Here is a 16,076-nt window from a genome sequence, read left to right on the forward strand (position 1 = left end):
TTTGCTATTAAAATATTTTACTACTAAAATATTTCAGCAGCAAAACATTTTAGTAGCATTTTGCTGACAAACCTATAAATCCAGGGAATCACAGGATTACACTACGTTGCCAAAAGTGTCCAGACAGTGCTACAACGTTGCAGCCAATACAGGTTCGGGGTCTCCTTTTACAGCTTTATTACCCCTTTGGGATAGGCTCTCCACTAAGTTCTGGTAAACTGCTGCTGGAATTTGTTTCCATTTCTCCTGTAATATGGTGAACAGCTAACAAGCGTTAGTTGGGCGAGTAGATCTGGCACGCAGTCTACACTCCAACTCATCCCAAAGATATTCAATAGGGTCAGGGCTTTGGGCTGGCCAGTTTAGTTCTTCCACCTCCATCTCTTCAAACCACAGAGCTAGGGCATTTACTTTGTGAGCAGGTGCATTATTGTGCTGATACAGGAAGGAGCCCTTCCAAACTGTTGCCACAGTGTGGGAAGAACAGAATTGTCCAGAATGTCATTGTAGGCATCAGCATTTAAAGATCCAGACACAGAAACCAATAGGCCCAGTCCAAACCAGAAAAACCAGCCCCAGATCATTATGCTACTGCCTCCATATTTCATGGTTGATACAAGACATTCCTGTAAGTATCATTCACAAGGCATCTGCCAGGTTTAGACATGTCTATCAGATTGCCAGATCATGTACCACAATTCATTGCTCCAGAGGACCCTCTTCTACTGATCTAGAGTGTAATAACAGTTTTGTTTGCACCATTCCAGACAATGCTAGGTATTGGTTGGTGTAATCAAGGGCTCGTGAGCAGCATTATGGAACCCAAGGGCAAACACCACTTGGAAATAGTTCTGTTACTGGCATTCATTCCAGAGCTCATGCGGAAGTCACTTGCAATGGTTGTTAAGGCTGATTGATGATTTACTAACAACAAACTTGAGAGTTTGCCGGTACCGATTTGTCAGTTTCTTGGGCCTACCAGTTCGAGGAAGGAGTTCAGTGATCCCATGACGTTTCCACTTTATGATAATCTTGCTAACAGTAGACTGGGGCATGTGCAATATGGCAGAAATCTCTCAGACTGATTGGCTGAACTTTTGAACTGAACATTCTAACTGCCTCCACTCTTTACGTCCAGTCATCCTGCTAATGCCCATTTGCCTATGCAGGTAAATAATATAGAGCTAAAAGGGGGGTGCCAGACAGTTTTGGCAACATAATGTATAGAGTTTTAATTTTTTTGAATAATTTCATGAGGCCAGGATACAACTTTCTCTAATAATTTTTGGAAATCAGTGTCAATTAGGTTGCATGTGGATCAAACTCAATCATATTCAAAGGCATTTTGATAGTAATATGTCAGTGAGAGTCAAAAAGTGAATTGAGTTCCATCATCATCATGAAATTCCTGACATGTACCCTCAAGGGGTACACAGGATATGATAGTACTACATGAAAAATTTACATCATTACTAACTTCCTATCTACAATTTACCTCCAAATCAGTCTGTTACTTGTCAAGACTCCAACATTATCAGACCTTATATTTCTATCGTCTAAGGCACTTTGTACAGTATCAATCCACCTATTTCTTTGTCTTCCTCTGGGTCGTTTTCCTGCCAACCTGCAGAGAACACTTGTTTTGCTAAACTTTCCTTGCCCATTCTGTTTAAGTGACCATACCACCTGAGATTAGCTCTGCTAATGAATTCCTGGATGCTGACAATGTCAAGTGCTTTCCTAATATCCTCGTTTTTAATATGATATTGCCATTGATGCCGCCTCTAATCTTTCTCAGGACTCTCAGATCTGCGGTCTCAAGTCTTTGGTCAAGTGTTTTACTTCTGACCCAGCTCTCAGATCCACAAGTTAAAACTGGTTTGAACACTGTATTGTATACAGCTAATTTAGTGTTCTGACTAATTTCTCTCTTATTCCATATGAATTTATTCAATTGACTTCCTACCATACCAGCTTTGTTGATTCTGTTGTCTATTTCCATATTTAATTTACCATCTTCACTAAAAATCGTGCCTAAGTAGCTGAAATGTTTTACTTGTTCCACAGGTTCCCTGTTCACAACACAGTTGACATTTTCAACAATTCTACCTATTTTTATTGTCTTTGTCTTTTTAATGCTAACCTTCATACCATATCTATTACAACAGTTATTCAATTTAGTAAGGGAATCTTGCAAACATATAGCGGATTTATTTAGAAGTATAACATCATCCGCATAAAGCAAAGAGCTGACATTAACATCTCCAATTCTGATATCATGTTTAATACCACTTTGCTTCATAATGTGATCCATATAGATAATGAATAACACAGGGGATAAAGTACATCCTTGTCTCACACCAGATTTAACATTAGACCATCTTCGTGTACTTCCTTCAATTCTAACTGCTGACTTACAACTCAAATAAAGACCAAGTATTGCTTGATATAATGCCCCATTGACACCATATAACTGTAACGTATTGAAAAGCTTCTCTCTTGGCACCTCGTCATATGCCTTTTCCAAATCGACAAAACTTAAATACAGATCTTTATTATATCCCCTGATTTCTCGACTATTTGTCTTAAAGCGAAGATCTGATCCTGACAGCCTCTATTTGGCCTGAATCCAGCTTATTCTTCACCAAGCTTTTCTTCCACAATTCTTCTCAACCATTTCTCAAGTACACTTGCATAGATCTTGGCAGAAACACTCAGTAGGGAAATACCTCTGTAATTCTCACATTCAGTTTTATTTCACTTTTTATATATGAGTACTATTAGAGCTCCACTCCAATCATTGAGAATTCATCCCTCTGTCCAGGCTTTATGAACTACTCAGTGCAGCCACTGTAAGATTTTTATACCGACATACTTCAGCATTTCTGGTCGAATATCATCTACTCCTGCTGCCTTTCCACATTTCAAGCCTTTGATGGCTTTTTCTACTTAAGTATGTATATGTATTCCTGACTGCATGCCTGTTGAGTGTTTTTTAACACTGTGCTATCACTAATTGTTTCATTTAGCAATTTTTCAAAGTAATTACTCCATATTTCGAGGATATCTTTTTCCCCTGTTTTCATGTCGCCTTTATCATCTCTAACTCCCTTTACAGCACTCTTTCCTCCATTTCTAAGCTTCTTCAACAACCTCCAGAATATCTTACCACCTTCTTGATATTTATTTTCTATGTTCTTGCCAAAGTAATCCCATGACTTTTGTTTAGCTAGTTTTACAGTGTTTCGCTTTCTTACATTTATCTCTGTATTCTCTAAGAGCAAAAGCTGACTTATTTGCCAGAAACTTGATATGCTTTCTTCTTTTCCTTCACTGCCTCTTTAACTTCCTGTGTCCACCATGCAGTTCTGATTTTTCTATCCTTGCAGACAACCTCACCACATGCCTCTCTGGCTGAATCAATCAGAGTTTTCTTCAAGGCTTGCCACTGAATCTCCAAGGTTTGGTTCCTGTTCTCAAACTCTTTCATTTTTTCTTCAATAATCTTTATGTATTTTAGTCTACAGTTCACATCTGAGAGCTGCTCAACTTTTATTTGCTTTAAAACTTTCTTACATGTTATTCTTTTCAATATGAAATTCAATTTTATCCTGCTCAAGACTAAATAGTGATCGCTTCCAATTTCAAATCCTCTGTACACTCTGGTGTCCTGCACCAGGGAGAAAATATCACTATCAACAATAACATAGTCAATGAGACTTTTCTTATTCCTTGACTCTTCTCTCCATGTGAATTTGTGCACATTTTTGTGTTGGAACATGGTGTTAGTGATAACCAGTCCATGTCCTGAGAAGAAATCCAACAGGTATTTGCCATTATTATTAGCTTTGCTCTTTTCTCCAAATTTTCCCAAAACATTTTTGTATGTCTCACAATCATTTCCTACTCTACTATTTAGATCACCAACAAGGACCAACTTTTCCTTTTTCATTGTGTCAGTTGCTTTTTCTAAAGCAACAAAAAATTCCTCCACTTCTACCTTAGTAGAACCTTTTGTGGGACCATAGGCACAAATAAGTCACATTGTCCAATTCCCCATTCTGATATTTGCCCACATCACTCTACTTGAGACTGCCTGCCATTCAAGAAGATTAGCCTCATATTTTAAAATTCTTTTTGCACTGAACAGTTGGAGGGATTTGAGAGAACCATCCAATAGTTGGCATTTAATCATGCTGAAGAGCTCATCTTGTAGCACTTGATTTTAACAAGTTGAGAATAATGTCTGCATTTCAACATACTTTGAGAAATGCAGGTCTATACAGTGATAATCATTTTGAAAATCTGCTATATTACTTTCCTGTAAGATCGATCGTTTGGTATCATTCAATTTGATATACTGGATACATGCATCTTCTGCTAAACTTTCAGATTAAAGCTGGTGTATTCCTTGAAAATGATCATGAAACATGGTTGAAATATCAATATTTTTTTAATGAGACATCTAAGAAAGAGTGTTACTTCATGTATATATAAAATGTCTATACATGCTACTAACTTGTAAGTAGAAAACAAAGACATTTTTTTCTTAATTTTTAATGTGTTAGTAGTAATCATTCCCCCCACCACACACACACACACACACACCAATATGAATCCCATCCACAAAAAAAATAAATAAACAAAATAAATAAAATAAATAAAAATACTAAGCCTCTTCAGGAGCTCTTCTCTACAGTGAAACATGATACTTTTCTAAGCTTATAGGCTCTTATTAGCATAATCATTAAAATATTTAACTTGCACTTAACTATGGAACTCACAAGAAAGTTGTTCACTGTATATTTTATTGCTACATCTCAAATTTTTTTCAATATATTTGCATTAAAGTGTCTTCTGTGGAAAGCCTGTATATAAAATTATACTGCCTAATTAATCATAAACAAATTAAAAAATCCTCTTACTGTATCTATAAATTTAGCTGTCTGATTGAAGACTTTGTCCCATATAATAACTGTACTACTTTTACTTTTTGTTTTCACCTTATCTGTGTTGTCATCAAGCAGTTTAAGAATATCAGGATCCTGCAAAAATGTTCTGAGGTATCCTGCTTGCTTCTACAGGAAAAGAAAGAAAATTCAAAATTAATTTGAATTGATAAATCACAATTAAAAGTTCAGGTTGATTTCCTAACTTTCTAAAAATTAGAGAACTACCAATTATGAACTTAATACAAAGATGAACATTGGTTTTACAGAAAAATAAGTGATTTAAAAAATGAATTTATAGAAATGTTAAGATGTTACTATCCTTAAGTGGGGAGAAGAACAAGAGAAAGTTATCTGGTTATCCATTAAGCAAAAAATTATTAACGATTACGATTACTAAACAGATTGCTACACATAACATGATTTATCTTACTAATTATACAGAAACTTAAAGTTCCTCTATAATTAGTAATATACACATCAATAAAACATCATGCAATAGTTAACTACAACTAACTAAATGAAATGTAAACTATTAACAGGAGTAGATAATATTAGACCAGAAATGCTGAAGTATGGAGGTATCAAAGTCTTACAGTGGTTGCAATGAATAGTTCAGAAGGCCTGGACAGAGGGATGAATTCCCAATGATTGGAGTAGAGCTTGCATAGTACCCATATATAAAAAGGGAACTAAAACTGAATGTGAGAATTACAGAGGTATTTCCCTACTGAGTGTTCCTGGTAAGATTGCAAGTATACTTGAGAAACAGTTGAGAAGAATTGTGGAAGAAAAGCTTGGTGAAGAACAAGCAGGATTCAGGCCAAATAGAGGCTGTCAGGATCAGATCTTCACTTTACGACAAATAGTCGAGAAATCAGTGGAATATGATAAAGATCTGTATTTAAGTTTTTTCAATCTGGAAAAGGCATATGATAAGGTGCCAAGAGCGAAGCTATTCAATACGTTACAGTTATATGGTGTCAATGTGGCATTATATCAGCTCTTTGCTTTATGCGGACGATGTTATACTTCTAAATAAATATGCTACAAGTCTGCAACATTCCCTGACTAAATTGAATAACTGTTGTAATAGATATGGTATGGAGGTCAGCAATAAAAAGACAAAGACAATTAAAATAGGCAGAATCGTCGAAAATTATTATTATTATTATTACGTGACACCTCCAGGGAGTCCAAAGACTCAATGAGGGAGGGCACCTACTCTACAACTCTGTCCCCACCACTCAAATCCACCAACTACAATGAACCACAACGACACCAATGCCATCTACTGCCAACCACTACCACCACTAGTATTTTCACAGACAATCACAAACATCCATGTCCACGGTAGGATTCGAACCCACAGTCTTTTGGCTGGAGAGCGGATATGCTACACACTTGGCCAACCAAGCCGGCAATTCCGGCTTTTATTGCTGTTGTATAACATTATTATTATTGTTATAGAAATTCATTATTTATCCATAAATATGTTGACAATTTCAAAAATGACCAGACAACTTAGAGACTGAACCTTTGGTATTGCATTATCTAAATTATAACAAACTCTGCCCTGGCATGTCACCTATTTATACACTAAATTACAAAATACATTTATATAATATAATATTTATTTGGCACAAAAAAGTCATTGTGTTTCAGTTCCCAAATGTCAACTGCATTGTGAACGGAGAGCCTGTGGAACAAGTAAAACATTTCAGCTACTTAGGCATGATTTTTAGTGAAGATGGTAAATTAAATATGGAAATAGACAACAGAATCAACAAAGCTGGAAGGGTACCATGTCAATTGAATAAATTCATATGGAATAACAGAGAAATTAGAGAAATTATACAAGACAGTGTTCAAACTAGTTTTAACTTATGGATCTGAGAGCTGGGTCAGAAGTAAAATATTTGATCAAAGACTAGAGACCACAGATATGAGAGTTCTGAGAAAGATAGGCGTGAACAGATGGCATCAATGGCAATATCATATAAAAAACGAGGAAATTTAGGAAAGAACTTGACATTGTCAGCATCCAGGAATGCATTAGCAGAGCTAATCTCAGGTGTTATGGTCACTTAAACAGAATGGACAAGGAAAGATTAACGAAACAAGTGTTGTCTGCCAGGTTGGCAGGAAAACGACCTAGAGGAAGACCAAGTTATAGGTGGATTGATACGATACGAAGTGTCTTAGACAATAGAAATATAAGATCTGATAATGTTGGAGTCTAGACAAGTAACAGACTGATTTGGATGAAAATGGTAGATAGGAAGTTAGTAATGATGTAAATTTTTCATGTAGTACTATCATATCTTCATCATCAAATTCGTGCCATGTACCCAGGGTACATGGCAGGAATTTGATGATGATTCTGCTCTTTTCTCCAAATTTTTTCAACCCATTTCTATATATCTGGCATTTATTCAACTGACATATTCTGCAGTTTAGATTTCCAAGGACCAGCTTTTTTAAAAAAAAATAAAATAAAAAAAATATCAGCTGGAAATAACTGTAAAAATCTTCTATAAGACCAGGGTACAAAAAAGTCTCACTGTGCAATTCATTTTGATGTTTGTTCACATCATTCTACTTGATAACACCTGCATTCAAGATTATCTTTGTGTTTGGTGTTAAAAAGCTATGGCTGTTCAATTCTTTCCCTTATCGTCACTGCCTGTAAATAACATCTCGTAGTTGTTTTTTTATTTTCAGCCATTTCAATTTTAGCCAGTCTCATATGGAGGTGGATTTCCTCCTGGAAACTTGGGTTTTAACTCCCACAACCAGGCAAACCAGCCAGTAGAAAACATGCAATTAATAAACAAAAGAATACTCATTGGTCAATCAAAGGACATTTGTCATTTGAGTTCATCTTGTTTCATTCCTGAATAATTAACTGCTTTTATCCAACTAGCCTGTCACATTAAGTTCTTTATTTATCCAGCTGACACACTCTTTTACCTGAAGGGTGGCATATGTATAGTACAGAATTATGTTTACTAGAGCATAGCTGAACAATGGTTTTTTCTTGCCCCTTCACAAATTCTTTTTAATCTGCCAAAGTTCACTAGTTAGGAAATGAATATGTAAAACTCCAAGATCACTCCATTTCAAAAACCATCAGCCTTTACTATACTTGGCTTTCATTTTTCCTCTGTCTTTTTTTTTTTTTTTGTGATGACTGTTTTCGAAATACAATATAAATAAGCGCCAATGTGATTACATAAAATAAACTTTGATACAGCAGTATGATTTTTGCTTTCTCTCTTTTTTTTTTACAGATTATCTTTTTTTCCAATAATTAATATACTCATATTGTTTGTTTACTTTTCATTCTAACTTACTTGAAAACTTAAATCAAGCATATTAATAATAATAATTTGCATAATGCTTCCAAGTTGTAAAATTGTCTTTTTTTTTTGCCAAAAATAAATTTTTTAAAAAAAATTAAAATGAAGCCTAAAATATCAGCCCTTCCATATGTTCAGAATAGAAATTGGGCAAATATTTCTCATTCTTCTAAGACCTATCCTCTTTACAAATTTTACCCAAACATTACAATAAGTTTCTTTTTTTTATTTCTGGCTATGTACCATGTTTCTTTTTTCATCATGTACATTTCTTTAGCAAGTTTAGTTATACCAGCTACTTCACAGTCATCTTCAGTGGAACGTTATACAATTTTTCATTCTGAAATTCTGCCATCACTCAAAACACTTGGAATTCTGTTCACATTTAATGTTAAATATTAAATACTACAGCTACTTCCTTTCTGTGATTCTTATTGTTTGACTAAATAATCTTATTATTTAAAAAGGGTTTCCCTATTTTGCTCTTTTATACCTTGATAATATTAAATATATCAACTTCGTATTACTATACTTTCTTTTCTGGCTCTTTTCAGTTGTGCTGTATACTGATGTACTGACTTTCAGTTCCATTAAGGTTATTCCTAGCTGACTTTTCACTGCCTGCCCTGGTTTTCTGAGGGAGGAAGAAGAAACTGTGCAAGTGGCATGATTTCCAAGTGTGTTGGTAATACACTGAATAGAACATATTAATTTCAATATATATTCTGGAAAATTTAGTAAAGCTAATCTCAAGCATAAAGTCTACCCTTTACATGCACTCAGTATCCAAGTAAAATCTGCAAATAAGGTACATGGTCAGTAATTGGGTTGGACTAAACAGGGTAGATATGAACTGGATGTTGGGAAGCCTAGTTTGTTCTCTGCCTTCCTTCTGGGACAACTGGAGAGTCTAATTATCTAGCTTTAACTCTTAAATAATGATAAAAAAAAATGTCATCATAAAAAAAAAGCAGGTCACACACCTGGCAAGTAACAATTTGAGTGTATACAGTTTTTCTGTTAAATGACGTAAGTGAAAATTATTAGTATGGAGTCATGGCTTTCATACAGTTGTGCAGTAAAAGATTATTAGATAAAGCAAACAACTCATTTCAGAATTTTTATCCTCTTTCATTACAATTATGCACTGCCTTCTGCAGAAATTATAACTATCTGAAACAAGGGTGATTAACACAGAAAGCAGTATCTATTCTAAAATACTTTTATTAGTGGTGAGTGATGAGATTTTGGTGCAATGTATTTTGACTGATATTAATTATCTAAAGTAAGAACCTAAAATATGATCTAAAGAACAACTTTGAAAAATGTTACAGAATATTAAATAACTAAGTTTTTATCAATATTTCCATTTATGGATGGCACATTTCTTTTGTTATTAAAAAAAAAAAAAAAAAGTCTCCTGTGCTACCTCTCTTTCTGCAACTCTTTCTGAATTTAATTGTCTCAGACATTTCAGGAATTCCTCATAAGACATGATTAAATAGAAGTTTTATCCTGAAATAAAGGAAAAAAAGAAAACAGATGTTAGTTGATACAAATTTAGATATTTTAAATGATTTTAGACATTATTTGGACTAAATGCCTTCAAGATTATATTCTCATTAATAAACAGCACAAAAACAGTTTTCAACAATGAAATACGACCATTTTAAGTTTAACCTTTTTAGTTAAAAAGGTTATCAATCTTTTCAGGTGCACATCACAAAATGTGTAAACTCCTATTAGATTTGTCTCATAAATCATCCCTACACAAGTTATTCAGCAATTCTAGCACAACAAATTTTATTTATATTTGGTATTTGGAATTCATGTAAAAATATACCATGCCTTCTCAAATTATTTTTCAGTCATATTGTTTAAAATGCAAAATGCAGTGAAATTATATACAAAGCCTGTGTAGCACAGTAGAAGTGGCGCTTGCACTCTATGGTGTTTGACTGCATGACAAAAGATTTGGGTTCAAATCTAGTCGTTTACTAGAGGAACATTTTCTAAGCCATTTCTTGACCTGTAAACTCAAGAAAATTTTACTCCAGATTAGTCTGCTATCTGTCAACATTCCAATATTATCTGATCTTATATTTCTCCCTTTTAAAGCACTTTAAAAGAGAGAAATATAAGATTTTACTGTATTAATCCACCTACAGCTTGGTCTTCTTCTGGATCTTTTTTTTCTGCAATCCTGGCAAAGAACATTTGTTTAGCTAATCTCTCCTCTCCCATTCTGTTTAAGTGGCCATACCACCTGAGATTAGCTCTGCTAACACATTCCCGAATTCTAAGAACATCAAGTTCTCTCTTAATATCATTATTTATAATATGATACTGCCATTGATGCCATCTATTCAGTCTCCTAATCTTAACAGATTGCTTGGATCAGTGCCATGGCATGTGGAACTGCAGGGACTGAATGATGATGATAGTGCATGGGAAGTGGTAAAGAAGTGTTTGTGAGAAGTAATGGCAGATGGCATTACTTCCCACAAACACTTTTGCCATTACTTCCCACAAGCACTTCTTTATGGAAGTAATGGCAGATGCCAGATCCAGTGTCAGGACAGTAAATAAAGTGGGAGTTAAATGGACGAATATCATCATTAAGCTGGAGCTGCAAAAAAAAAAAAAAAATGTGGAGGGAATTCAAGGAAAAAGGTGACCAGCAGGCAAATGAACAGTACAAAGCACAGGCCAGAAGGGTAACTAGTGTGGTAAGATTTGCAGTGTATCAAACAGTTTTTTGATACACTGCAAATAATAAAATAAAGGAATGTTTATGACAGAATGATTTTTATGAATGCCAATGGTAGGGAGGTAACTGAATCAAGCAAAATTGTAGAATTACTAAGTGAACATGTTGCAAGAGTATATTATCCGTGGAGATATTGCAGTAATGAGAGAGGCAAATACTTGGCAAAGAATGGAAACTGAGTTAAATGAAATGGAGGTGCATAGCATATTACAGAATCTTAATGTGGATACCGTGAAGGTGCTAGGGAATTGTCAGTGCATAGACCACATTGTTTAATCTAAGTCTCAGCTCTGGGTGAGTCCCCCAAGGGGATGGAAAGAGGGGAAAATAGTTTCGTTGCATAAAGGAGGCACAAAGACTGATGTAGCATATTATTGACCAATCAGCAGATCAGGAGTTATTGTCAAGGTACTGGAGAAGTTGGTCAAGAGCGAAATACAGAAATGGGATATTGTAGGGGGGACAACATCGTTTTGTGAAGGGTGGATCATTCCTCAGTAACTTGCAAACTTTTCATAATACAATGACTGCTGAGTTGAATAAAGGTAATGGGTTTACAGTGATACTGCTGGAATTTGCAAAAGCCTTTAACAGGATACCACATGGAATTCTAATCAGTAAACTGCATCACATGGAGATGGATATGGTGTTGGTGAGGTGGATAAGAAGGTAATTGATGGGGAGATATCAGAGTAGTTAATTCGGGAGTAGAGTCCAGAAGAAGCCTCTGACTAGTGGCATGCTGCAGGGCTCTATTCTTGGACCGCTACTGTTTAATTTGTACATTAATGATATAGAAAAGAATCTGAGTGGAATTGTTCAGTTGTTTGTTGATGATGCAAAGTTAAGTAGAGTAATAGTTAATACAGATGATGTTAACATTTTGCAGGATGATTTGAATAGACTGGCAGTCTAGGCAAAAGAGAATGGATATCAGTTTAATATGGCAAAGTGTAAGGTTATGCATTTTGGGGTAAAAAGATTACCAGCTGTATTATACCACAATGATGGAACTGTACCCCAGGAAATTGACGAAGCCAGAAATTTGGGAGTGTTAGTGGATAGGGAGTTAAAATTTAGAGGGAACATAGCAAAAGTAACTAAAGCAGCTCATCAAATTACTTGATTACTGAAGAATAATTTGACAAGCAGATACACGCAAGTTATTATTCCTCTTTATCGAGGCTTGATAAGACCCCAACTTGATTACTGCGTGCAGATCTGGGCACCAGGGTTTCTTGGCGATGAGGAAGAGAGGATCCAGAGATGAGTGACCAAGATGGTAGTAGATGGAATGAACCTTACGAAAACAGGTTGAAGATTTATGAGTTACAGAAACTAGTTGACAGGTGGAAAAGGGGTGATATAACTGAGACAAAAATTACTGAAGGGTTTCAAGATTAAATCAGAGGAAATTTTTCACAACAGATCTGGTGGTGGGAGAACTAGGGGCCATCCTTGGAAACTAAGTAAGAGTGTGGTTAGCAAGGGTATTAGAACTAAGTTTTTTTTTGGAGAGTGGTGAATGAGTGGAATAGATCTGTTGTGAGTGACATGACTGTGATTGAGTTCAAAGCAAAATATAAATACTGTGCAAATGTTGGATAGTGCTTAACATGATGTTTAGGGCCTCCATCAATGAGTCTAAGAACTCCATGGAATATAATAATAATACGTAATAATAATAATAATACGTTCTCCATTTAGGATGCAGTTGATGTTTTCAATTTTCCTGCCTATTTTCAATGTCTTTGTCTTTTTAATGCTGATTTTTGTACCAAATTTATTACAGTAATAATACAGTTTATTCAAGGAATACTGCAAACTTGTCCTGGATTTATTTAAAAGTATGACATCATCTGCATAAAGTAGAGCTGAGATTAACATCTCCAATTTTGATATCAGGTTTAATACTGCTTTCCTTCATAAAGTGATCCATATAGATGATGAATAGCAGTGAAGATAATGTGCACCCTTGTCGCACATCTGACTTAATATCAAACCATCTTGCTATATCTCCTTCAATTCTAACTGCTGATTTACAACTCAAATAGAAACTATGTATTGCTTGATACAATGTCCCAATTATACCATACACTGGAGCATTTTGAACACCTTTCCTCTTGGTGCCTAGTAATGTCTTTTACAAATCTACAAAATTCCAGATCCTTGTTATATTCCTGTGATTTCTCAATTATTTGTCTTATCCTGACAACCTCTGTTTGGCCTGAACCCAGCTTCTTCTTCTCCAAGCTTCTCCTCCTCCCCAAGTTTTCGTAGTCATTTCTCAAGAATACTTTCCTAAATCTTACCAGGAACACTCAGTATAAAAATTCCTTCGTAATTCTCATATTCAGATTTATTACCTTTTTTATAGATGGGTACTACGAGACTCTACTCCAATCATTTGGAAATTGACTCTCTGACTAGGCTTTCTGAGTTATGTAGTGTAGCCACTGTAAAACTTTTATACTTCCATATTTTAGCATTTCTGCTCAAATATCATCTACTTCAGCTGCCTTTCCACATTTCAGGTTTGTGACAGCTTTTTTTACTTCAAATAGAGATATATATTCTGGATGGCATCCCTGTTGAGTGTTTTCTATGACCATACTGGTCATAGAAAACACTCAACTGCGGGTTCAAATCCTGCCGTGGGCATGGATGTTTGTGATTGTCTGTGGAAATACTAGTGGTGGTGATCGGCGGTAGATGGTGTTGGTGTAGTTGCAGTCAATTGGTGGATTGTGAGTAGTGGAAGCAGAGTTGTAGAGTGGATGCCCTCCCTTAATGAGTCTTTGGACTCCCTGGAGGTGACAAATAATAATAATGTCACTGCTTGTTTCACTTAACAATCTTTCAAAATGATTACTCCATACATTTTGTGTGTGTGTGTGTGAGAGAGAGAGAGATTTTCATTTCTCTCTAATGGAGAAAGCTGACCTTTGAGGTTGTGCAAAATTAAAATTGTAAAATTAGTATTGTCTTAATGATAATGTTAGTGTCTGTGAATGGAAAGTTGTTCATCATTATGCAGAATCTGATTGTTTTCATTCCAGATGTGTTCAATTTATACTAGTTGTCACTGCATACAGTACAGAGACTACTCTAATTGTGTCCATACTTTATTTAGTGGAAGCTACTTATTTTTCTTGCATTTACATTATGGTATCTGTTGGGGAGGGGGATATTTATCACAATACATGGACATTTTCATTCATCTTCTGAAAATAGGAATAGTGAGCAAAACTCTCTGTATTCCTATTAAATAAAATTTAATCCTATTTTCCTGCGGAGGTTTCTGTGGCTAAGCAGTTCGATATAGTTACTCCGGTTTTGTGACCACGTTTATTAAAGAAAACTGTTTTTTAAACTCAACAAGTACTAAAAAACAACACCCGACAAGTTTTGTTAGTCGTCAGACTAACATCTTCAGAGGTAAAGAGAACAAAGTTTAAACACACACACTACTAGAAATTACGAAAATTAGTTCATTTGTTGGTATTGTGAACATCTAAACAGTTCGTTAAAAAAATGAATCTTGTTTAGTTTTAAAAACAGTTCTCTTTAATAAACATGTGGTCACAAAAGCGAAATAACTATATTAATCCTTCTATATTCTGACAAACACATCCGTAGAATTAAAGAAAATGTTTCCTAATTTTTGTTTGTTTATTTTAATTTTTTTTTTTATGTTGTATTTAAAATGTATTGTTCTGTGAAATTTTTGTTTCAGTTAGTGTGTGATTTTCATTTTTATTCAATGGGGAGAGCTGATTTTGAGGTAGTTCAACACTAGGACAACATGAGGTAAAGGTGGAACAAGCTATCCACACTTTGCCTTCTTCCAAATATCGGTTTAATATCTTGGGTGCCAATAGGGCTCATATCAGATATTAAATTGATAAGAACAGATAAACTCCACCTTCACCTCATGCTTCTCAGCCTGTTGGCTAAGATATTCACTTTTATCTGATGTGGGTCATAAGATATTAAACTGATTTGTGGCCTGATCTATCCCAAACAGACTTAGGTTGCATAATACCAGGCAACTCATGACAAAATGCAACCTAAGTCTCTTTGGGATACCGCTTCTTGATATTTTATATATATATATATATAGAGAGAGAGAGAGAGAGAGAGAGAGAGAGAGAGAGTGTCTGTACTCTGTTGAAATGTAAAATATATTTTTTTTTTGTGGTCAGCAGTCAAAAATGTTTGAAAAACACTCATCTAGACAGTACAGTCATTTGAAATTGTAAAGTAACTTTACAGCTAAACACATGTAGCAAAAAAATTATACCGAATTTTATTTAAAAACTGCAATATATTTCATATTTGTAAATTTAGGGACACAAAAACACACGTGTTGAAATTATTTTATTAATTACTAATAAAATAAAACTTGATGTTTCGACCCCTGTATCGGGGTCATCATCGGAAGAATACAAGTGTATAAGGAACCAAGCTACATGCTCATGCCCTGCAATATATTTCATCCAACATTATATGGACTTCATCAGAGAGACAGACCACTAACTATATTCAAAAGATGAATCACAATAATGAGTCATAAATGATGCATGGCTCATGTCTCAGTTGCAGCTGAAGAACATGATATTACACTATTAGAGTTCAAAAGAATAATATTTTAACACATGTAGCAAATATTATTTTAAAATAATAAAATAAAAAATTATTTTTATTATATTTTTTTTTTAAATATTTTTTTTAATTTTTTTTTTTATCTACAACCTCTTACAATTGTTGCATAAAACTTCCCAAATGTTGGGAAGTTTTATGCAACCATATTTATTTAAATTCGGTTGATTTCTGAGTGCCACCGCAGATTCTAAAAGCAGTCTTTTCTTTTTTGAATTTACTATGGTGGAGAATGGTATTTTTCTCCAGGAGATCCTGTAGGTTGTATCCAAAATATGGTCTGAAAGGCCAGATTGACCATAGTTGTGATTGCAGATGTATGATTTGTGTTCT

The 16,076-nt window shown here is 34.8% G+C and overlaps 1 protein-coding gene and 1 non-coding gene across 2 annotated transcripts in view; both read right to left on the bottom strand.

Moving 5' to 3' along the window:
• LOC150096080 (serine-protein kinase ATM-like) overlaps positions 1 to 16,076 on the bottom strand; it is a 250,619-nt gene that overhangs the window by 211,427 nt on the left and 23,116 nt on the right. The window contains exons 2-3 of the mRNA XM_090409613.1: positions 9,741 to 9,826; positions 4,926 to 5,078 (exon numbers count right to left, since the gene is read on the bottom strand). Coding sequence (XP_090265739.1) covers positions 4,926 to 5,078; positions 9,741 to 9,806 — 219 coding nt within the window. The 5' untranslated portion in view covers positions 9,807 to 9,826. The remainder of the gene's footprint in view (positions 1 to 4,925; positions 5,079 to 9,740; positions 9,827 to 16,076) is intronic.
• On the bottom strand, positions 14,845 to 15,043 carry LOC150096081 (U2 spliceosomal RNA). The gene has a single exon (XR_016550025.1). It is a non-coding gene; the product is annotated as a U2 spliceosomal RNA (small nuclear RNA).

The sequence above is a fragment of the Typopeltis vanoorti genome, chromosome 19 (genome assembly GCF_054136105.1).
Source record: "Typopeltis vanoorti isolate ZY-2024b chromosome 19, IOZ_Tvanoo_1.0, whole genome shotgun sequence".
NCBI classification, from domain to species: Eukaryota; Metazoa; Arthropoda; class Arachnida; order Uropygi; family Thelyphonidae; genus Typopeltis; species Typopeltis vanoorti.